Source organism: Halichoerus grypus, chromosome 1 (assembly GCF_964656455.1).
Source record: "Halichoerus grypus chromosome 1, mHalGry1.hap1.1, whole genome shotgun sequence".
Classification (NCBI taxonomy): Eukaryota; Metazoa; Chordata; class Mammalia; order Carnivora; family Phocidae; genus Halichoerus; species Halichoerus grypus.
The window spans coordinates 27,780,370-27,804,193 of record NC_135712.1 but is presented as its reverse complement, the minus strand read 5'-3'; the positions used below and the strand labels follow the sequence as shown (position 1 = coordinate 27,804,193).

At 35.6% G+C, this 23,824-nt stretch overlaps 1 protein-coding gene across 5 annotated transcripts in view; it reads left to right on the top strand.

Moving 5' to 3' along the window:
• The window catches only part of USP25 (ubiquitin specific peptidase 25), a 129,209-nt gene that overhangs the window by 53,066 nt on the left and 52,319 nt on the right, over positions 1 to 23,824 (top strand). For 3 of the 5 annotated variants that reach the window (XM_078057520.1, XM_078057598.1, XM_078057639.1), the window contains exons 6-9: positions 3,735 to 3,821; positions 11,719 to 11,856; positions 13,522 to 13,598; positions 20,282 to 20,355. In XM_078057520.1, coding sequence (XP_077913646.1) covers positions 3,735 to 3,821; positions 11,719 to 11,856; positions 13,522 to 13,598; positions 20,282 to 20,355 — 376 coding nt within the window. The remainder of the gene's footprint in view (positions 1 to 3,734; positions 3,822 to 11,718; positions 11,857 to 13,521; positions 13,599 to 20,281; positions 20,356 to 23,824) is intronic. The other 2 variants (XM_036108964.2, XM_078057707.1) reach the window with 1 other exon arrangement.

Sequence of the window (23,824 nt, the reverse complement as noted above, 5' to 3'; positions counted from 1 at the left end):
GACAATTGGTCTGAAGAACATTTTCACACTAAAGCCATGAAATACAGATAAGAGCATATAAGAGATATTTTGGGCATGATGAATAGTTCTAACATAGTGTATTTATGGTTCCAGAGGGAGAGTAAAAAGGGAACAGGGCAAAAAAAATAATTGAAGATATGACTGAGAATATTCCAAATTTATTAAATGAGATCAAGCCACAGATTCTGGAAGCAGTAGGAATCGAGTAGCATAAATATAAAGAATACTGTGCCAAGGCACATCTTAATAAAATGGAAGAAAGTATAGACAAAGAGAAAATCCTAAAAAAGTAGCGAGGTGGAAAAGACGTGAGATACATGGGTTTCGTTCCATACCATTACAATAAAGTGAGTATCTTAACAAAACGAGGCAAATGAATTTTTTGGTTTCTCAGTGCATATAAAAGTTATGTTATGCTATTTGGTATATAGTAGCATTACATTTAAAAAAACAATGTGCATACCTAAAATAAAAAATAATTTATTGCTAAAAATGCAGTTTTCAGTGGGTCATAATCTTTTTGGTGGTGGAGGGTCTTATTTCAATATTGATGGCTACTAATTGACAAGGGTGGTGGGTGCTGAAGGTTAGGGTGGCTGTGGCAATTTCTTAAGATAAGATGGCAGTGAAGTTTGCCACATCAGTTGAATCTTCCTTTCACTTGAACCCTTAGGGGCCCTTGTAGGGTTACTAATTGGCCTAATTTCAGTATTGTTGTGTCCCAAGAAATAGCGAGGCCTGAGGAGAGGGAGAGAGATAGAGGAATGGACAGTTAGTGGGGCAATCAGAACACCTACAACATTATCGATTAAGTTTGCACATGCCCCAAAACAATTACATTAGTAACATCAAAGATCACTGATCATCAGTCACCATGACAAATAAAATAATAGTGAAAAAGTTTAAAATATTGTAAGAATTACCAAAATGTGACACAGAGACACAAAATGAATAAGTGCTATTGGAAAAATGGTGCTGGTAGACGTGCTTGACATAGGGTTGCCATAAAACTTCAATTTATAGAAAATACCATATCTGCAAGACACATTAAAGGGAAGCACAGTAAAACAAGGTATGCCTGTATCACCTCTATAAAGAAGCAGAACTAGACTGACAGCTAACTTGTCAGTAGAAATTGTCATTAAAGTGCTAGAAAAAATAACTGGCTATCTAGAATTCTATAACCAGCAAAAATCTTACAAAAAATGAAGAAAAACAATTTTCACTCAAACAGAAGTGAAAATAATTCATCACCAGTAGGCCCACACCAGCAGAAATTCTAATTGTTCAGGAAGGTATTCAGGAAGAAGGAAAATGTTCCCCAATGGGAGCTTAGAGCAAAGAAGTGGGATTGGGATTATCCTATTTTGTCATTATTCTCTTTCCTATTTAAATTTCTCCTAAAAACAGTCCATACTTGTTCCCTTTATATCCCATTTCTTCACTACTCACTGCTTGCTGTTCTTCCTCTACCATTCTGCTGGAAAGGTGACTTCCCAATTGCCAAATCCAAAGGTTAGGTTTTTGCCCTTTATTGGATTTGGCAACATTTGAGAGTATAGATGGCCCCAAATTTATCATGGTTCAACTTAGATTTTTTGACTTATAGTGGTGCAAAAGTAATATGTATTCAGTAGAAACTTTACCTTGAATTTTGATCATTACCTGGGCTAACAATATGCGGTACAATACTCTTGTGATGCTGGCTCCTACTCAGCCACGTGGTCATGAGGGTAAACAACTGATAGACTTACAACCATTTTGTACCCATACAACCATTCTGTTTTTCACTTTCAGTATAGTAGTTAATAAATTACAGGAGATATTCAATATTTTTGTTATAAAGTAGGCTTTGTATTAGATGATTTTGCCCACCTTTACGCTAATGTAAGTGTTCAGAGCACTTTTGGGCTGGGCTAGGCTAAGCTATGATGTTTGGTTGGCTAGGTGTATAAAATGCATTTTCAACTTAGTGATATTTTATTTTATTTATTTTTTTAAGGATTTTATTTATTTGACACAGAGAGACAGCAAGAGAGGGAACACAAGAAGGGGGAGTGGGAGAGGGAGAAGCAGGCTTCCCACAGAGCAGGGAGCCCCATGCAGGGCTCCATCCCAGGACCCTAGGATCATGACCTGAGCCAAAGGCAGATGCTTAACGACTGAACCACCCGGGTGCCCTCAACTTAATGATATTTTAATCTTAGGGTGGGTTGATCTAGATGTAACACCATCGTAAATCAGGAAGATTTGAATTGCTAATCTTGTCCTTCTTGAAATTAGCCATTGATTTGTTGATATACTTCAGAGTTTTCTGTGGTACTTTATATCTTTGTTGAGAGGCTGCATAGGTATTTTTTAAAGTTCCACAATTACTCTGATACACAGCTATGTTTGAAAGCACATGCTTCTCGAATCCTTTTTCTTTTTGATTACATACTCTTCACTTTCTATGCTATTCTTATTTTGTCAGAGACTCAATATGTTTTATTTTCTGCTGCCTGTCTCCCTTGAGTCTGCATGTAGTGGGTGTTCCATAAATATTTATTAAATGACTGAATAAATGAATTATCTCATGTGTTCATATTGTTTAATAAAGAAATACTTTTGGATTCCAAGATAACCAAAATATTTTCCTATAGTTTCTGTTACAGCTTTGATTTTTCCTCTCATATTTAGGTCTTTAAACCACATCCATATCTATATATATCTATATCTGATTCTATTTCTTTATATGTAGTGGGCCAGTTTTCCCAACACCCAGCTCCTAAACAAAACCTTATTTTATCATTGATTTGTGGTGCTACCTTTATCTTCTATCATGTTGGCTCACACAGCTTTGCTAAGACCTCATACATTATTGCCTCCTGTACAGTGATTTTCAAGGGTAATAAACTGTGACTCCCAGAAGGGAATACTTTTTATATTGTAAAGCACTTGACACATATATGTGTATGTAAAATATGTAAAATGAAAACTTTGCAAACAATATTCTGTGGTGCGTTTACTATGTATGACATGTTTTAATATTTTCAGTTGTATTTTATTTCATTTTTTTAGACAAATATTCACTGTGATGATAATGTGTTACAAGCAATAGTTTAAAAAACAGTTCTAGGAAGCCTTTCCGTGGGTGGCTTTCATATGCTCTCACACTCTGTGAGATCAGTATTATTGTATGTTGGAGTCAAATTTCTATTGTTATAATATCTGTGTGCTTTCTAGGCTGTGTGTCTCCTTGAGCATAGAGATAATAGGTAATTTCTTTATGTCTCTGTCACCTAGCAACTGGCCCATAAATTTATTTGTACTATATTTTTGTAGAATTGATACCTCAAGATAACTCAGTGAACATAATACGTCTAAAAAGTTCTAGACTTTGCATTTGTGGACCTTTTATTTTGAGGAAACTGCTTATTAAGCACCTAAAGAAAGACAGCTTTTAATAATATGATATATAGTAGGTTTTTTGAATTGTCCACATATAATTTTCTGCTTTCCACTACAATAAATATTGTTAATGATCAAGAACAGTGTGTCAGTATATAAGAAATTTGACATTTTCTCTAGGAGAAAATAGGCCTTGTGCTAGTGGCAACAATCCTGTGTGTAAGTAGTATAGTCAAAAATAAATCTCTGAGACCAGTCATATTTTTATAGTTCTGTTAATAGAATTTTCCCTTAGGTTATCTTAAATTGTTGTTCTTTTTCAGTCATTATTCAATCTTTTGGAATTTAGAAGATTAGTTCTGAATTACAAGCCTCCGTCAAATGCTCAAGATTTACCCCGAAACCAAAAGGTAAAATTATGAAAGATTTTTAAGCAGAGTATATATATATATATATATATATATATATATATATATATATGTCATCCTATTCTTTTATCTGTGCTTGGTTTTGGGGCAGGTTGTCTCATCAAATCTGGAACTGTTAAATTTGAATATCAACCCATTAATTTCGGTTACTATAGTAACTTTCTATTCTTCATCAGTATATTATAAATATGAATTTTTCTTCACACGTGTATCAGTAATATGCCAATTTTTTGTGTCACTTCAGTAATTGTTTTTTTTCTTTTTTTGTACTGTCAAATTTCAGTAAACTTTATAGGTTTCAATTTATAATTCAAGGTCTTTCTTCAGTTGCCTCCTGAAAAATTGTGTGGGAATAAAAATTTCTTTCAACTGTTTGTGTAGATGAGCCTTTTAAAAGATTAGTGTTGCACTGGCTGTCTTTGCAGTGCAAATCTGTAACTTCTATTTTGTAAGTTAATACTGTTAGGCAATATAATGTGACAGAGCACACAGATAATCAGCGCTAGATTGCCTGGGTATTCTGGCTGTGGACCTAGGGCTTGACCTGCCTGTTTTGTTTCCTTATCTGAAAGGTGTAAATAATAATAGTGATTATTTTATAGGGTTGTGAGAATTAAATGAGATAAAACATACAAAGGGCTTAGAAGTGCCTGGTACATAGTAAGTGCCTCAGATGATGTTAGTTACTGTATTCATATTAGCTTTTCAAAGATAGGACTGATGCAGAAATTTATACTTAATGGAAAAAGTTAATTATGGAGGTGATGTACGTGAATGTTTGGGGCTCTAGGGATCTTGTCATAAAGAAATTGTAGCCCTAAAGGGGACTGGTTGCACAAAGAAGTTCAAGTTTTAGGTTTCAGTGAAGTGTTGAACTTTGTGTGACTTACTGTATTAATGATACATAATTAAATCATGTTTTTCTCTTAATGTGTAATTTGAAAACCACTTGTTCTGCAAACATGAAACATTTATAATGCAAGCTAGTGGGAATATAACAATTTATAGCTTGCTTTTCAGGCTATAATCTTTGAGCTATAAAGTATCAGGCTGGTAAACAAGCCATTTTCAGAAGGGAGTCCAGATCACTTGACAACCCCACAGACCTCCAGAGAAATTAAGCAAAACCCCTTCACTCATTACAGTTTTGCCGTGAAACTTTTTGGACTGTTGATTCTCTTTATTGCAACTTGTTTAGTAATCACTGTTCTCTCTTCTGGTATCTCAGTTGAAGTAGATTTTTAATTTACATGACATTATTTGGAAATATTGCTTCCAATTAGGTATTCATATGTATCTTGACCTTTTCTTTTTTGTTTCTGGATTTTAGTGCTTTACAGAGTTAATTTATTTTATTCTTCAAAACATTGAGTAAGACCAAGTCAGTTTTATAATCCTATTTAAAAAACAATTGTGATATCCATGCTTATGTATCAGAGCTGGTTTTAAAATTGTTCAGCTGAGTACTAGGGAAATACATAAATCCAATCTTCATTTGTTTTCTTGCAATGGAAGGGGCAGCATGTCCAGGGGTCTCTTCAGGTTAAGGAGTTAACAGGATCTCTACTTCCATTCTGAAAAGGACACTTATTTAGAAGAATTCTGTGCAATTTTATAAAAGATGGTTCCACAAATGAGGTTATTTAATCTGGCATGGGGATATCAATACGTACTATAACTTGACATTTCTGAAGCAAACATGTGTGACTTAGAGATAGTTATCAGCAAAACTGATTGGTGCTACATTCAACTGAGGTGATAAAAGACAGGTTTTTAAAAAGATGTCAGTGTGTCTTCTTGCCACTTACTATTTAATAGTGAATTTATATCCAACTTATGTAATGTTTGCTGCAACACTGAGTTTGAAAAGTAATGTGCTAAGATACAGAATACCCTTGGGGATCACTTTGGTCAGATCACAGAGATGTCATTTGCATGCATTGCTAATCAGGATTTTTTTTAGGTTATTTTTTATCAGCAGGTAAATCAGTCATAAATATTACATACATATTGAGTGAGAGAAAGAGATGTAGTTTTTGAAATCAGTTTGTATTTTAGGTAGACTTGGTTATTCTAGAAGTTGAAACTAATTTTATACATAAATACTTATTGTACTGTTTGTAATTTTAATGTCTAGGAGAATTGTGAGGTTACTAGAAATTTAAAGATGGATTCTCGCTGTAAACACCTCATCCCTCCCCACTCCCACACATAGTGTCTTTTGGCTTAAACAGTCACAAACTGATAACAAAACATGTTAAATGTTGAGAAAACAAAGATGCATAAGTTCATAATAGAGCTAATCTCCATATAAATAGCTAAAACCTTATTACTCATAAGGTTATATTAATTAAAGTCTTGATTTCAGAGCAGATATTTCCAAATAAACAATATTTCCATACTTTCCACTACTCAGAGATGAGAAGCATTTGAACAGGGAAATTGTTTAGTTAAATACCAATGAGCAAATACCTGAAGGAGTTTTGAATTTTACAAATAACAGAGGCATTCTGGAATTTCTGTCTTTAGCTATGAATAAAGTAACAAGTTTGGATATATAAGTTTCAGTAAATCTTAAAGGATTCAAAGCATACGAAGTATGTTTTCTGACCACAGTGGAATTAGGTGGAATTTGACAACAGAAAGATAATTAGAAAACCCCCCTGATAGTAGGGAAATTAAGTAATACACCTTTAAGTAACCCAGGGGACAAAGAACAAATCAGAAGGGAAATTTTAGAATATTTTAAACAATAAAAATTAAAATATGACATACCAGAATTAGAGGGATGCAGCTAAGGCAGTGGTTAGTGGAAAATACACGAACTAAACACATTAGAAAATAGTTTCAAATTTATGACATCATTTTGCACATCAAGAAATTAGGAAAAAAAGCACATTAATATTTGAAAGTAAAGGAAAGAAAATAATAAAGAGCTAAGTCATTGAAATAGAAATGAGAAAGACAGTAGAAAAAATTAATGGAACCAAAAGCTGCTTCTAAAGATCAGTAAATTAATGAATTTCTAGGTAGACTGAGCAAGAAAAAAGAGGGAAGAAACAAATTAGCAATATAACGAATGAAAGAGAGGGATATCACTACATATTCTCTAGACAATAAAAGAGAATAATGGAATATTATAAACAGACAATATCCTTACATTACATTAAAAAATGAATTTTTAGTTAAGAACCTACTCAGCAAAAAAAAAAAAAAAATTCAACAGTGAAATAGTTCACTGGTAAATTATACTAAACATTAAGGAAGAAATAATACTAATTCTTTACATGTTTTTCAAGAAAATTGAAGAAAAGATAAAACTTCCCGATTCTTTCTATGAGCCCAGCATTATTACCCTGAAACCAAAATAGAAAAAAGATGTTTCAAGAAAAGAAAACTAAAAACCAGTATTCCTCATGAATATAGAAGCAAAAAGTTGTAGCAGATTTTTGGCATATTGAATCCTGAAATATCAATGAAGGATGCTACTTCATTGCCAACTGGGGTTTATTTAGAACTGCAGGATTGGTTTAGTGTTCAAAAACCAGTGTCATTCACCATGTTAACAGAGTAAAGAAGAAAAACCATATGATCATCTAAGTAGATAAAGAAGAGAATTTGAGGCACCTGGGTGGCTCGTTAAGCATCTGCCTTCAGCTCAGGTCATGATCCCAGGGTCCTGGGATCGAGCCCCGCATCAGGCTCCCTGCTCTGCGGGAAGCCTGCTTCTCCCTCTCTGTCTGCCCCTGCTTGTGTTCCCTCTCTCGCTGTGTCTCTCTGTCAAATAAATAAATAAAATCTTAAAAAAAAAAAAAAAAAAGAATTTGACAAAAGCAAGTGTATCTAAAATCTCACAAACTAGAAATTGAAAGTTTTCTGATCCTGATAAAGATTGTTTATGAAAAGCCTACAACTAGTATAATACTTAATGGTGAAAGACTGAATGCTTTGCCCCAAAGATTGGGAACAAGGAAGGATGTAATCCTTCACTGCTGTTAAACAGTAGCCTAGAGTTCTTAATCAGTGTTATAAAGCAAGAAAAAGAAATAAACATGAAGATTGGAAAGGGAAGAAAAAAGTTTTCTTTTTGTGTATATGACTTGATTGTCTGTGGAAAATCCTAAGTACTAAATAAATAAGTAAGTAAATAAATAAATAAAGATAGAACCAAGAAATGAATTCAGCAAGGTTACATGATAGGAGGCGAACATGCAAAAATTGACTGTATTTCTAAATACAACACACAATGGGAAATCTAATTTAAAAATACTTATGTACAGTAGCATAAAATGTGGACTATTCGGGGTAAAGTTTTATGGAAAATTACAAAATATTGCTGAGAGAAATTAAGGAAGTAGATATGTTCAATGATCAGAGGATTCAATATTGTTATGGTATCAATTATCCCCAATTTAATTTATAGTTTCAGTGCAATCCCAACCATAATCCCAGCAGACTTTTTTCACAGGAATTGACAAATTGACATAAAATTTATGTGGAGGGGCGCCTGGGTGGCTCAGTCATTAAGCATCTGCCTTCGGCTAAGGTCATGATCCCAGGGTCCTGGGATCGAGCCCTGCGTTGGGCTCCCTGCTCAGCGGGAAGCCTGCTTCTCTGTCTCCCACTCCCTCTGCTTGTGTTCCCTCTCTGGCTGTCTGTCAAATAAATAAAATCTTAAAAAAGTAATAAAATTTATGTGGAAAATCAAAGAATGTAGACTAGCCATATAATTTTAAAAAGAAAGAAAGTGTTGGAGCAATCAACTCTCAGGCATTCTTATTGGTGAAAAGATAGTTCTATAGATAAATGGAACAGAATAGAGTCCAGAAATAGACCTATATATATAGGGTGAGTTTAATTTTAATTAAAATTGACAAAACAATTCATAGGCAAGGGAAAATCTTTTAAACTAATGGTATCATAGAAAGATAATCCTCAACCCTTACAGAACATAGTCATTTATTTTTCAAATATATAAAATATTAATAATGGATTATAGATATAAAAGAAAATGAAAATTATAAAAATTTTTGAAGAAGAAAAATTTTAGTGTCTTGGGTTAAAAGATTTTCTTAAGTGGGGCTAAACAAGGGTACAAATCATAGAAGAAAGTATTGAGTAATTGGACTTCATCAAAATTAAAAACTTGTAATCTTGGAAAAATTTATACAAAGTGAAAAGTTAAGCCACAACAAGGAGAAAATATTAGCAAAATATATATCAGATAAAGGAATTGTGTCTAGAATATATAACTTGCATAACTCAATAATAAGATAACCTATTACTGTATTGGAAAAAATATTTGAACAGATACTTCACCAAAGAAAGTATGCAGACTGTAAATAACTACAGGAAAAGATGCTAGACATTATTAGTTACAGGAATATGCAAATTAAAACTAGAGGTGCCGCACTGGACCCACTGGAAGAACTGGTTAAAAACATAATCCATATCCAAATATTGTAGAATGTGGACCTGGAACTCCCATTATGCTTTCGGTGGGAATATAAAATAGTATAACGCTTCTGTAAAAATGGTTTGGTTGTGTCTTAAAGACATCTACATAGAACCTAGGCCCTCTCCAGGTTTTGACTTAAGAGAAATGAAAACTTATGTCTACACAAAGACACTTAAAGTAATATCCACAGCATCTGGAATAGGTCACTTGGTAATAAGTGTGGGACAGCCATACAGTGGAACACCACTGAGCAGCAAAACAGAACGAATCGTCAATGCACACAATCATGTGGGTGAATGTCAAAATAATTACTTCTGTTTTAAGAAACCAGATTAAAGTAAGTACATAGGGTATGGTTTGATTTATATAACTTTTATAAAGTGACCATGGTTGCTTTGGGATGATTAGGGAGGAGGGGAGTAAGGGTTGAAGAAACTTGCGGGTGTGATGGATAGTTACATTATCTTGACCGTGGTGATGCTTTTACGGATGTTTACATGTCTGAAGTTCATAAAATTGTATATTTTATTATGTGCAGTAATAAATTACATCAATTACAATTTTGCCTTTTGAAATTCAAAAAGATTTTCTAGCCACGGAAATTGGCTGAGAGCAAAAATGTTTCAATGTATTATATATATATATTATTATATTACTTTTCCAATATGCTTCTCAGCAGAAATTGAGTTATTTTTCAAAAGTCATTTATTTCATCCTTGAAATGTCTCAAAAAACTGCACTGATGTAGGTGTGGTGATAAAGAGAAATTGATTTCAGGAAATTAGGGATATTTCTGAAAATTATTTTTTGGATTAAAATTCTTTGTGTTTACACTTTTAAAACCCAGTATTTATATAAGGCAATTGTGTTTGAGTATGAAGTACAACAGAAAAATCATAGATTAGCTTTCTTTCATTTAGAACTTTTAAACTTTATCATTGATGGTGGAATTTTTTTTAAAAAGATTTATTTATTTAGGAGAGAGAGCGAGTGCAGGGGTTGGAGGGTGTGAGGGGCAGAGGGAGAGAGGATCTTGAGCAACTGCCCACTGAGCATGGAGCCCTTCGCAGGGCTTGATCTCAGGACCCTGAGGTCATGACTCGAGCCAAAACCAAGAGTCAGACACTTAACTGACTGAGCCACCCCGGCGCCCTGATGATGGAATTTATTATACTTACATAAAATCCATGTTTTCCATAAATTAATATTTTCATTCAGATAATGCACTTTGTGATTGCTGTAATGGTATATTGTTTTTGGATCGGTTGGCAAGTATTTGGAGTCACATGTTTTATTCCTTTATACCTATTTTTTAGGACTCCTTTTTTTTTTAATGCATTCTAGGAACAGCTATTTCTATATGGATTATATTATTCTGGACAGCAACTATACACATATACACACCCCTACAGTTTTATGATGTTGAGAAAACTAACCATATACTCAGACATTTTTTTCTAATATTTAAATATATAAGCTTCATCTGTTAAAATTGTTATTGCAAGAGCTAACTATAGTAAGAACTGCTTGTTTGATTTGTTACCATAAATATTTCACTGAGGTATGTGAATTACATTCTTTAAAAAAATTTCCTTCTTGTTTTAAAATAAATTGTTCATGATTGATAATATTGGGTTGTTGGTTTTTCTAGAGGGTTTGGTGAAATCAGATCTTCGTAAGAATTGAATGCCTGCTTTGTGTAGCAGAAAGTTGTGGAAGAAATATAGAAGTTCTTGTGTTTGAGAAGTTTACAGTCTTGTTGAGAAACAAAAGTTGAGATTTCAAAGGAGCACTAGAAGTATGATACGTTCATTTAATATTAGTATATATTCTAATTACTTATTAGACTAATACTGTCTGATAATTAGAATCATCCCATGACAGTGCCAGTTGGTGATTCATTGCTCAGTGAAAGACATTCATTTTAGTAGATGTGGAGTGTGAAGGAATGAATCATTGACTTGGAGGGGTCTGGGAAACCTTCATGGAGGAGGAGGGATCTTTGTTTAAATGGGCTTATTGAGGAAAAGTACTTAAACAGTGCCTGGCACCAAGTTAGCATGCACTCAATGTTGGCTGTTGTTACTGCTGTCCACAGCAGCTGGGCCTTGCTGAATGGAAAGGATTATAATAAATAGACTTGAATGAGGAGAGGATGGATATTCTTGGCTGGGTAATAACATGATTAGCTATGAAAATGTGGCATTTGTGCTGAAATTGTGAGCTAAGCCTAGGTCCTCTGCTGTTTTCATCCTGGACTCCGTTGAGTATCCTAGGTCACAACACTCTTTAATTATGATGTAGGAGTGCTGGACTCCTCCCTAATCAATATTAGTTAAGTTTTTGGTTTATTAAAATGAATATCTGTTTACCAATAAAGATTTTGTTAATCTTCACTTAAGGGTTTTTTTCCCCCAATAGGAGCATCGGAATTTGCCTTTTATGCGTGAGCTGCGGTATCTATTTGCACTTCTTGTTGGTACTAAAAGGAAGTATGTTGATCCATCAAGAGCAGTTGAAATTCTTAAGGACGCTTTCAAATCAAATGACTCCCAGCAGGTAGCTTTTTTTACTTACTTACTTATTAATGTTTGTATTTTATTTAATCTGATCATTTCTTAAGCATTTTTTTCAGACACATGACAATTGAAGATACTGTTATTCCTCTTTATTAAAAATAAGTTGTAGCCATTTAAAACATTGCTTATTTGGAAGATTTGCTTTTAAGTTAAGAAAAAAGTAACAGTGATCTTGGAAAGTGTTAAGATAAATGAAGCTGTAATTTATATTGTGATAGAAATTAGTAAGTGAAAACTGGGTAAAATTAGGAATGTTCAAAAATGTTAGTTATAAATCTTCACGAATGTGTGATAAACCCAAGGCCAGTATAGTATACATGCTTTTGGTATGCCTATTTTTGTTGGCATGGTAGTTTCCTTAATTACTTAGTAATTCTAAGTAATTAGATAACTGTGTTATTGTTGCTTTTATTTTCCAGTCTTTGTGTAGATCTCATGTTGAGAATCCTTACCTTAATTACATCTTCAAAGACCCATATTCTAAATAAGATTACATCCTTAGGTCCCAGGTGGACATATATTTTGGCGGGCCACTATTTAACCCACTACAGTTGGTATGGATGTTTATAACTGAATTTTTGTGCTGAGTTTAGTTGTCTTTAACTATATGGCTTTGGAACAATTTCCTTAAGCTTCTTAGATCCAAGTTTCAACATTTTATTTTTTTATTTTTTTTTTTTTATTTTATTTTTTTTCAAGTTTCAACATTTTAAAGGTGAATCAATTGACCCAGCTGCTCTTTAGAAAACTTATAGCTAGAAAAATATGTGATAGTAAATTTGTTTAATACTTGGGGCTATTTTGATAAATAAAGGCAGATTGCTTTACACTGATTGATCCGTCTTTGATGAACCCAGTCTTAGTAGGATTGGTTTATTTTTTTCTCCCTAGGTTCTGGATGAACCTATTTTCTGTGTTCCACCTCACATTATTGAAAGAATTATGGTAGCTGATGAATACACCTGCCACTGCTTATTCCTGTTTTTCCATGTTAGGGGAACTAACACTGAAAGAAGGGATGGCCAAGGGTGATGTAGGTGCTAGTTCTGAATGGAGAATTCGTTTGAAGGCCATGAGATGGTGGACTTGATAGTCAGGGAGTCAGTGATTGATTAGACTGAACCTGTCCAGGTTAACATATCTTAATAAAAATGGATGTGCTTTAAAAAGTGTGTAAAAGTTGAATTCAGAAAATGAATTGCTGAAAAACATGTCTTCCTTCTAAAAAGCCAGTAACAGTCTATATAATGAAGAGCTCTTTGGTAATGTGGGTCCTTCATTTTATGAAGATTCATTAGAGAACTCTTTATTTTTAAAAATCTCATTTGTAAGTTAGAATTTATATATATGTGTGTATATATAATATTGCATATATTATATGTAACATAATAAATTTATATTTATTTTCCCATAGTAAAACCCAGTCACTGTGACTATCAGTATAATGCTTATTTTTCTCAGGTACTGATTTTATTCTCTGGTTAGGTTATAAATATTTCTTGTATTTGATCTGAAACATTTCATATGATATTTTTGTGAGGAGTAGTGATTTTATGTTTGACGTGACTGTAAGTTTTATGTTGCAATATTTAGTATTTTTATTAGTAGGCTCAAATATCAACAAGACTTTTTTTTCTTTCCACAGCAAGATGTGAGTGAGTTTACACACAAATTATTAGATTGGTTAGAAGATGCCTTCCAAATGAAAGCTGAAGAAGAGACGTAAGTTACCATGAAATTTAGTGATGGAGTTTTAGGAGATTGATAAATAACTCATTTTTTTCTCTTTTATGTATCAGTGTCTATGGAGAAATAGAAAACTGAGAGATGTATGGGAACCCAAACGTTACCTGTATTGACAAGTTGTTTGAAATTTGTGGCCTAAATGCTGAGTAGCTTTAGATTTCTACTGTAAGATTAGAATCTTGCCAGAAAGATCTAAGAAGCAGCCCCTGAAAGGGCTAATCCCACATGCCCAGGTCTTCTCCTTGGATTCAACGGTCTCTTTTTCATGAGGAAGAATGGGTTAGTGGTGGGGCAAGATACCAGGAGTATTACTTCTGATGAAGTCCTTTCAGATGGAATCAAAACGACAAGGATATGAAGTTCCTCAATATTTTCTAGCTTTTTATTTTCTGTCCATCAGGTTGAACCAATAAGACTTTGGTTATTTAAGAAATCTGCATACTTTCAGGATGGTTCTACTCTCATTCCCATGAGGCCACTCTCCTAATACCAACCATTGGTTCCTTTGTGTATCTTTATAAAACATTGGTGGATCATTTACCACTATAGGTTCCGATGTGATCCAACAAGATGCAGGTAGTAGACCTGCCTAGAAGGTCTTCTACCTAGAAGACAGGTAGAAATCCAAGGCTGAAAATTCTCTCCCTTCTCTTTTTTCTTATTTTTAAATTACAGCCAGCTTTACTGTTCGGGAAACATCATTATAACAGGTCTGCAGTGAGACTAAATTAAAGTAAAAAATATTCTACTTATACAGTGTTAATAAGAGATACCTCCAAATGTTAATATAGATCTAGACTTCCTCCTTTCATTCTCCAATTCTCAGGTGAAAAGTGAGTTCATATATTCCCTTGAGGTTTTTTGTTTTTTGTTTTTTTTCCTGAGAGAGAGAGTGAGAGCAGGGGGAGGGACAGAGGGAGAGAGAATCTTAAGCAGGCTCCATGCTCAGCGTCAAGAGTCTGATGCTTTGGGGCCCCTGGGTGGCTCAGTTGGTTAAGTGTCCGACTCTGGATTTCAGCTCAGGTCATGATCTCAGGATCGTGAGATCCAGCTTCTTGTCGGGCTCTGCAGTCAGTGGGAAGGCTGCTTGAGATTCTTACCCTCTGCCCCTCCCCTTGCTCTGTGCTCATGAGTGCTCTCTCTCTCTCTCTCAAATAAATAAAATCTTTAAAAAAAAAAAAAAAAAAGAGTCAGATGCTTAACCAGTTGAGCTTCCCAGGTGCCCCTTCCCTTAATCTTTAAGGTAAGTCCAAAGAAATTTTATATTTGAAAATCAGATTTTTTTTTTTTGCCTTTGTGGTTGCAGTCTAACAAAAAATAAAAGTCACTTCTGAGTTTCTAAGTTTGTTCAGTCTCAGCTATAGGCCTGTTATTTCTGTGCCTGCATAGAACCTGCAGCCGGTTCCCTCACTTGGGTGTGTATAGTTCCTTCAGTCCTTCAGATGGTCAGTTTATGCACTTGAATTCTAGATTTCGGAGGGTTATTAGGACACACATGATTAACACTGAATGGTCTCTTACCTTTGAAATTTTAGAACTAAAGCAAAACTTCAACCCTTTAGCTCTCAGTCCAACTATATAATATTCCCAGAACTTTGTGCGGTCCAGACTCAAGTTGTTGCCAAAGTCTGTAGCAGAAATTTTAGGATATGCTGTAAACAGCAAATCATTGGTTTTAATTCTGCCTGGATGCCTGTCATTGAGGGCTAATTGCTTGCTGACAATTATATGTGAACTTAAACTAAGTTGGGGGAAATCTCTGAAGAGATTAATTATGATGCTATGTTTACAGTGTTTGAGGAAAAAAATTCTATTTTTGTTAAATTTTGTCTTGGAATGGGGCATTTGAAAGCTGCTTCCTTTTTGGCATGTTTAGAAGTTTATGATGCTGACATCTCTGGTCCTCAGCTTCTTTCTTGTCCACCAAAAGTTTTAGTTGCATTTTCCTTATGAGCTTCTTCAGTTTGTGGCTCTGAGTGACTTATTTTTGTGCCACAGTGGTTGTGCTCATTGCCTTTTGCTGTGGAATTGCTTAGGCCTGGGAAACTCTCCTCTTAGGTTAGTTTCTTTCTTCTCTTCAGGTTAGCTTCTCTCTTCATGTTACTTTCATCTGGAAAATCTCCCCATCAGATTCCTGGCATGAATCTGCTGTTGCTGCATATGAAAGCTGAGTCCCAACATCCAGTGAAGAGACACTCTTTCCTCAGCTTTTGCATTTCTGGGCCTAGAGTATATTTCTTTCTGCTGCATTTCTTTCTGGGTGGCATATGCCAATAAAGTTCACATGCATATGTATTTTTTATTCCTTTAGGAAGGTTTGGCTGAATTTTTAAGTTTAACCTGCTTCTTAGCCTCTATCTCATGCAGAGCCAGCCCTGTTTGATGGATGCCTGTCTTTTCTTCCTGTTCTTTTGGTTTGTTTTCTGGCCTTTACATTTGTTTTTCTCTAACTTGCTCCTCTGATATTGTCTTGATAGGCTCCTCATAATGAGAGTTAGTGATTCACTAATGAGAGTTGTCCACCCTGGTCCCTCTCTAGTACAGCTCATGTCCCTTGTATTTTTCCTTAGAGTTCTCATACCAAAAATTCATTGCATGTGTTTCCCCAGAGTGTGGACAGTATCTGTATCTTCATCTGTGATAACGGAGTCTTTGAGGTTTTCTCAGTAATTCTTTGAGTGTTTTACCCTGAAATCCCTAGTTCCTCCTCTCAAATCTATCCAGATTTTCTATAAGCACTTCATTTAGTGTATCCTGTCTTCAATACATGACCCCCCCAATTGCTTTTTATCTGTAGCCTCAGAAGAGTACCTAAATCCATGTTCCTTCTGAGGGGGTCATTTTATGCTGATTTTGGAGATACTGCTTATTATTTATTTACTTGTTAATTTTCTTTGGGTTCTAGTCACCTCTTCTGATCTAGTAACTAACAAATTATCTCCCTTTTTTTTTAAAACTGTTTTAAAAGAAGCTAGAACTTTTCCATTCCAGTTCATATGAAATCTTAAGTTTATTTGAAATATGTTCTCCTTGTTCATTTCCCCATCATTTTCTGTTGTTTACTGTTTGTGGAGCTAAAACTGTTTTTTTTGTTGTTGTTGTTGTTGTTTTTAAAGATTTTGTCACAGAGTAAGCGAGCACAAGGGGGGGAGCAGCAGGCAGAGGTAGAAGCAGGCTCCCTGCTGAGCAAGGAGCCCGATGTGGGACTCGATCCCGGGACCCTGGGATCATGACCTGAGCCGAAGGCAGATGCTTAACCCACTGAACCACCCAGGCATCCCGCTAAAACTGTTTTTGAATCTCTGTGCTCTCCCTGTATAGAACAGAGCTTTCCAGTTGGTGTACCATGGCTAGCCAGATTATGGATTGTGGAGATATTGATCCTATTTCTGTGATCATGAGAAAATATATTTTTTTTACCTTAAAGTTCTCTGCATATGATATACCAATGGTATTAAAAAGATTGGGAAGCTCTGACCCAAAGCATTCTAGTTTGCTCTATCAGCTACCCTAGACCTTTGAACTTCCTTGCCAATGTAATTCCCAAGGGTAAGATGTCCCTGATACAAGTTTTCTGTAGTGATTTCTTTTGGCCTTTGATATTTGTGTCAGTCTGTCTTTACTACTGCTTTCATGTAAATGGTGGGTCTCTCTCTTTTTTTTTTTTTTAAGGTTTATTTATTTTAGAGAGAGAGCGGGTGCATGTGCAAGTGAGGAGAGGAGCAGAGGGAGAGGGAGAGAATCTCAAGCAGACTCCCCGCTGAGCATGGAGCCCAACGCAGGGCTCGATCTCAGGACCCTGAGATCATGACCTGAGCCAAACCAAGAGTGGATGCTCAACTGACTGAGCCATCCAGGCACCCCTGTAGATCATTTCTATTGTAGGAGTCTCGTGTCTTTTTAATTGCTCTTCACTTTTATTCCTTATGTTTCTGTTGGCATAACCAGTCTGGGCCCCTGAGATTCACAGTTTAAATGCCAGATGAAGAATAGGACCTCTTAGAGGTTGGAAAGAAGGACAAGGTAAACAATTTCTGGAAGATTCCTACCTGACTCTTTAAGGAATGTCTGTTTACCACAGACCAGTGGAGAGGAAGCTAAAATTCAGGCAGGAAGATTTGAGAAGAGATTTGGAAAGAAAGTTCAGAATTTGTAGAGCCACTCAACATCCAGTTCCTTCTGGCAAAGTCACCAATCTGTTAAGTCATTGCTCTTTACATGTGTGTGGCAGTAAGGGATGTTGATTTTCTACATTAAAATAAGAGGCCATGGAAAGGAGATTTCCACTAATATTTACATCTAAAGATTCATAGATTTTTACATCAAGAGAGACAATCTTTGGATCGTTCCTCGCACCCATGTCAGTCTCAAGTCCTTTTTATTCGCACAGTATAAGATATATAAGGTATGAAATGAATTTTTCCCATAGAGTTAAAATGCCCAAAGAATAAGTATATGTAGTCGGAGAGGATACATTGATTTTGGAGTCAGATTTGTGTTCACTTTGTAGCTTGATTTCTTACCAATGGTGTGAATTTGGGCAAGTGACTTAACCTGCCCTACACCTTTATTATCAGTAAAACAGAAGTAATTGTACTACCTGTTATCAGTCAGAGTAAGCTAGATAGTCCAGTGACAACAACCCCCAAACCTTGCAGGCTTATATCATATTGTTAGATGATGTGTCCTGTGTGTGTGAGCAAGGGGCCCTGCTCGTTCTTTCATTCAGGGCCCTCCGTGACAAACGCTTCCCCTCATCACCCTTTTTGGGGTTACCATGCCAACGAAAGTACAGTGGCTCTCAAAGTTTGTACCACACATCACTTGTGCTCACATGTTGTTGGGCAAAGCAAGTCATGTGGTCTGCCTAACTTGAAAGTGAGTGGGAACACCTTACACCCATTAGGATGGCTACTATCAAAAAACCCCAGAAAATTGCAGGTGTTGGCAAGGATGTGAAGAAATTGGAACCCTTGTGCACTACTGATGGGAATGTGAAACATCACGGTGGCTTTTCAAAAGATTAAAAATAGAATTGCTATTCGAGGGAGGGAGTCCTTTCACAATGTATATGTATATCAGATCATCACATTGTATGCTTTAGACTTTGTCACTTATGCCTCATAAAGCTGAGAAAAAGATTAACCATATGATCCAACAAATCCACTGCTGGGGGATATACTAAGAATTGATAGGAGGGTCTTGAAGAGATGTTTGTACACCCATGTTCATAGCAGCATTATTCACAATAGCCAAAGGGTGGAAAGCACCCACTGTCCATGGATGAATAGATAAACAAAATGGGGCATACATACAGTGCAACATCCTTAAAAAAGAAGGAAATTCTAACACATGCTACAACATGGATGCTAAGTGAAATAAGCCAGTCACAAAAAGACAAACACTGCATGCCACTTACATGATGTGTCAGGAGTTGTAAAACTCAAACAGTGAGTAAGAACAGTGGTTGCCAGGGAGGGAGAAATGTGGAGTTGTTCAGTGAGTGTAGAGTTTCAGTTTTACAAGATGAGAAGACTCCTGGAGATGGGTTGCACAACAATATGAATATACTTAACACTACCCACCAAACACTTAAAAATGGGTGGATGTAAATTTTGTGTTATGTGTATCTTACCACAATTCAAATTTTTAAAATTTAAATAAAATGTGAGTGGGAAAGTACATCTTAACCACATATCTGGAAGTAGAGGGCCAGAAATCTTTTTGAGTATCACTAACAACTACCATCCTACCTCAGAGCATTGTTGTGAGGAGTAAGTGAAGTGCTTCCCACCAGTTGTTTAAAGGAGTAAATGATGATGCAATGCACTACATTTATAAAAAGACCATGTCCTTCCCCCCTTTTTTTAGCAAATCGGTTTTACTGGTTTAAACACAAAATTCATGAAGATAAATTCTGTACACAATTGTGGATACCACACACTTTATGTAGTAATGCCAAGATAAACTGTTTTCAGACCACAGAGAACAAAACATAAAAAGAGAAGGTTAAAAAATTGTTAACTTCTGTTTACTTCAAGCGAAAAAAGAAAAAAAAAACATAACGTGTATGTTAAAGAATTTGGAAAATTCACAAATGCCTAATCGTGCCTGTGGCATGAAAAATGGAGTAGCTCCTGAGCTGCTGTGGGTCAAAGCTAGTGTTGCGCTCCTTCATTGGTGATAGCTGCTATTTTTGAGTGGTGTGCACTCTTCTATTTAAATGTGGGAAATGACATGTTAAAGTTTTATAGAAAAGTACTCCCAAGAGTGGCTTTTCTTTCTTCCCAGCAAGTCCAAATAAGCATGTATTGTACAGACTAAAAGTGTGAGATTGAAATGCACAACGGTAATAGAAAGATCAGGCGCTCCATGAACACAGACTGTGTCAGGTCCTCTTGTAATGTCATCCCAGGCAGCAACTCATTTTAGCCCTTACAACAGCCGTTTGAGTTCAGTTACTATTATTATCCTCAGTTGACAGGTGAAAAAATGGAAGAATAAATTTAAGTGCCTTGTCCAAGGTAACGTCAATAGCGCTGAATGAGTGACAACAACATAAATGTTACCATCTTGGCATGTATTATTGTTCTTTGAATGTTTTGTTACTTACAGGTCCAAAAATTATAACCACATTTCTATTTTTTACCATGCTTTAGGGATGAAGAGAAGCCAAAGAACCCCATGGTAGAGTTGTTCTATGGAAGATTCCTTGCTGTGGGAGTACTTGAAGGTACGGTGACACATGTTTACTCTTTATGACATTTGAAGAGATATTAGCTTTTGTCTTGATAGTGACTCCTAGCTTGTTGAATGGTTTTTAATTTTAATTTGATTTACTCTGTCTAGTAGTTCCTGTTGCACTGCTACTCCTAATCATTTATAAGAAAACATTGACTTGAGTGAATGAAAAAGAAGGTACAGGGTGTATTATCACATGCTAATTGATAGTTATCCTGATGTTCTTTCGCTGAGAAAACTTCTGTGATTCTGTGAATTGTTGGGGTACAGGGAATTAAGGGGGCAGTTGATTTTGAAAATAATATTGGAGTTGAATACTGGTTTTGGTAGGATGGTTACTGTTTTTGAGGGTTTCAACTCTATGAATGTTGAAAGCTGCGTTTAATAATTTAGCAATTTAGTATAGTTAAGGTATTACATTTCTCAGGTGATTATAAAATTCTTTAGGCTCTAGTTTTCAAGAAAGAATCATACTCTTATCTTTTGAAAAATCATTTAAGAGTGATACTACTCCATCTATCCTAAATGCCTATTACTTAAAATCTGGGTCTGACCAGATTTTTTTTCCTAATAAAGGGAAGGGAACTGACTCATTAAATGTACTTCAAATAATAATAATTACTAAATCCCAAAGCATGAACTTTTGAAAAAATTTGAAATATTTGAAAAACTTTCCAAATCTTCCGAATGGCCCAGTGCATCAACTTTTGGAAAGTTAGCCCAAATCACCTGAAGTATAAAATTTGGAAAATTGGTTTTCCTTCAGTATCTTAAGTAATGGATTCCTATGAAGTTTTGTTTGAATATAATTTTATAGTTTGGGATTCAGAAAAAGGCAGATAATAACTCAGGATTTAGTCAGGCATTTAAAATGTTACACTGAAGTGTCTGTACTTTTTTTTTTTTTTTGCCTCAAATGCTAAATATTCTTTATATAAATAGTGGAATATTTTACATAGGACATTACTTCCCAATTTGGGATGTCCGTACTGTCTATACTGATTTTTACTTGAAGTAGAACAATGTATTTGAAACAATAGAGTAGCTCTAATCAGGTGATGACTGTGCACTATTTATATCCTTTCTGCTTGTGTTACCTTGATTCTAAAAAGTGATTTATTGAAATAATTTGTCAGTCAATCAGTGTTGAAGTCCTTGTACTGGATATTAGTTGTTTCAAACTATCATGCGACATAGATGTGGTTTTATTTATTTTTTTATTTTTTTATAACTTTTTTCATTCTTTTTTTTTAAATTTTATTATGTTATGTTAATCACCATACATTACATCATTAGTTTTTGATGTAGTGTTCCATGATTCATTGTTTACGTATAACACCCAGTGCTCCATGCAGTATGTGCCCTCTTTAATACCCATCACCAGGCTAACCCATCCCCCCACCCCCCAGAACCCTCAGTTTGTTTCTCAGTCCATAGTCTCTCATGGTTCGTCTCCCCCTCTGATTTTCCCCCCTTCATTTTTCCCTTCCTGCTATCTTCTTCTTTTTTTTTTTAACATATAATATATTATTTGTTTCAGAGGTACAGGTCTGTGATTCAACAGTCTTACACAATTCACAGTGCTCACCATAGCACATACCCTCCCCAATGTCTATCACCCAGCCACCCCATCCCTCCCATCCCCGCCACTCCAGAACCCTCAGTTTGTTTCCTGAGATTAAGAATTCCTCATATCAGTGAGATCATATGATACATGTCTTTCTCTGATTGACTTACTTCGCTCAGCATGATGCCCTCCAGCTCTGTCCACGTCATTGCAAATGGCAAGATTTCATTCCTTTTGATGGCTGCATAATATTCCAATGTGGTTTTAATACATTTCCAGGTGAACTATGTATTTACTTCAGTAAAAATAATTTGCTTTCAAGCTCTTTCTTAATCACTTTTACATATGTCTTCCTAATGCTTTTTTTAGACCAGCAGCTCTCAATTGGAGGTGCTTTTTGTTTGTTTACTAAAGTGCTCTCAGTGCAAAAGTTCCTCAACTTTTCCAGAATATCTAGTCCGTTGACCCCTTCATTTTGTTCCTCTTGGCCCTTTTCTTTTCTTCCTTCTTTGCCCATTATGATCATTCTTATAAACATCTAACACTCCCCTTCCCCCCATTCCCTCTGTGGCTATTCTCTGACCATCACTGAGCTATTCATCTCCTCTCTGTGTGCACTGAGTACCTGACTATTACTGGGGAAGAATCACTCAAGTGGGCTAACTAAATGGATCATGAATTTGTAGTAGATAACTAAGCTTCACTGGTCCGAATCCTGTAACACTACTGGCAGTCATACTTGTTTTGTTAAATCACTGTCTTCTATCCCATTTTCTGCAATAATGATTTTTATCTTTTCTACTTCTAATCTAACTTCTCTGACTCTTCATTCTCTGAGAAAGACCTTCCCACAGATTTTATGGATTTGCCATGAAGCTATTGAAATCTAGCTGTAGGTCCTGTCTGAGGTCCTGAATCTAATTTTGTGTTTGTAATTTTGTTGTATCATAGTACTTAAACACAACTTTCTCAAATACGTGAGCTTCAGGCTCCACAACCTCCATCCATTCCTACCTCTACCACATTCTTTTTATTTGTCCCTCCAGATAATAAAGAATTATTCAGTCTTCTATCAGAAGGCTGTTGTTTATATGTGCTCAGAATCTCATCCTTGCATGCTTTCAATCAGACCCGACTCTCTCCATTATCTTGCTTTTTTCTTGTATCTTCAGCTTCGCCCTCTACTGTTTTCCTCAACAGTATTTAGACATGGTCTGGTAATTCACATCTTAAACAAAAAAGAACTCCTTCCCCACAGTCTTTTTCAGTTAATCTTATTCAGTTAAGCCCCTTTCAAGAGAGGAGTTTGTTTTTACCTGCTAAATCCCCATTATTCAACCCATCCCACTATTGCTTCTGGCCCCAGACCCCTTGTAAAAGGGATCTTTCTAAGGTTATCAATTTCCAACATGTATTCAAGGCTGCCAGATCCCACTCAGTTCTCATACTGAACTCTTATCAACTATTCATGTTATTTACTCTCTCTTCCTATATTCTGTCCTTAAAAACACTTCCCTGGCTTCTGTGGCACCATATTCTCTTGTTTTTTTTTCCTGCTTCTGTGGGTACTTAAAGCCTCTTCTTTTACCTAAAGGTAGGAGATCCTTGGGCCTCAGCTCACACCCCCTGCCTTTTCCTGTCTGCCAGTTCCCTTGGCAGTCTCATTCACTCCCTTGATTAACTGCTGTCAGTAGCCAGCGATTCTCTCAGTTACAGCTTCAGACCAGAAGATTAATTTTAGTTACAGACTCATATCCAACTCTCTTCTCAACTTGAAATCCCATGGGCCATTCTAAAACAACGATTGCCACAACTACCTTAAAACAAGTGGAAAAAAAATTCTCCGCTTGCTCTTTAGTGGAGAGCCTTTCAAGTCAGTTGTTTATGATGGAAG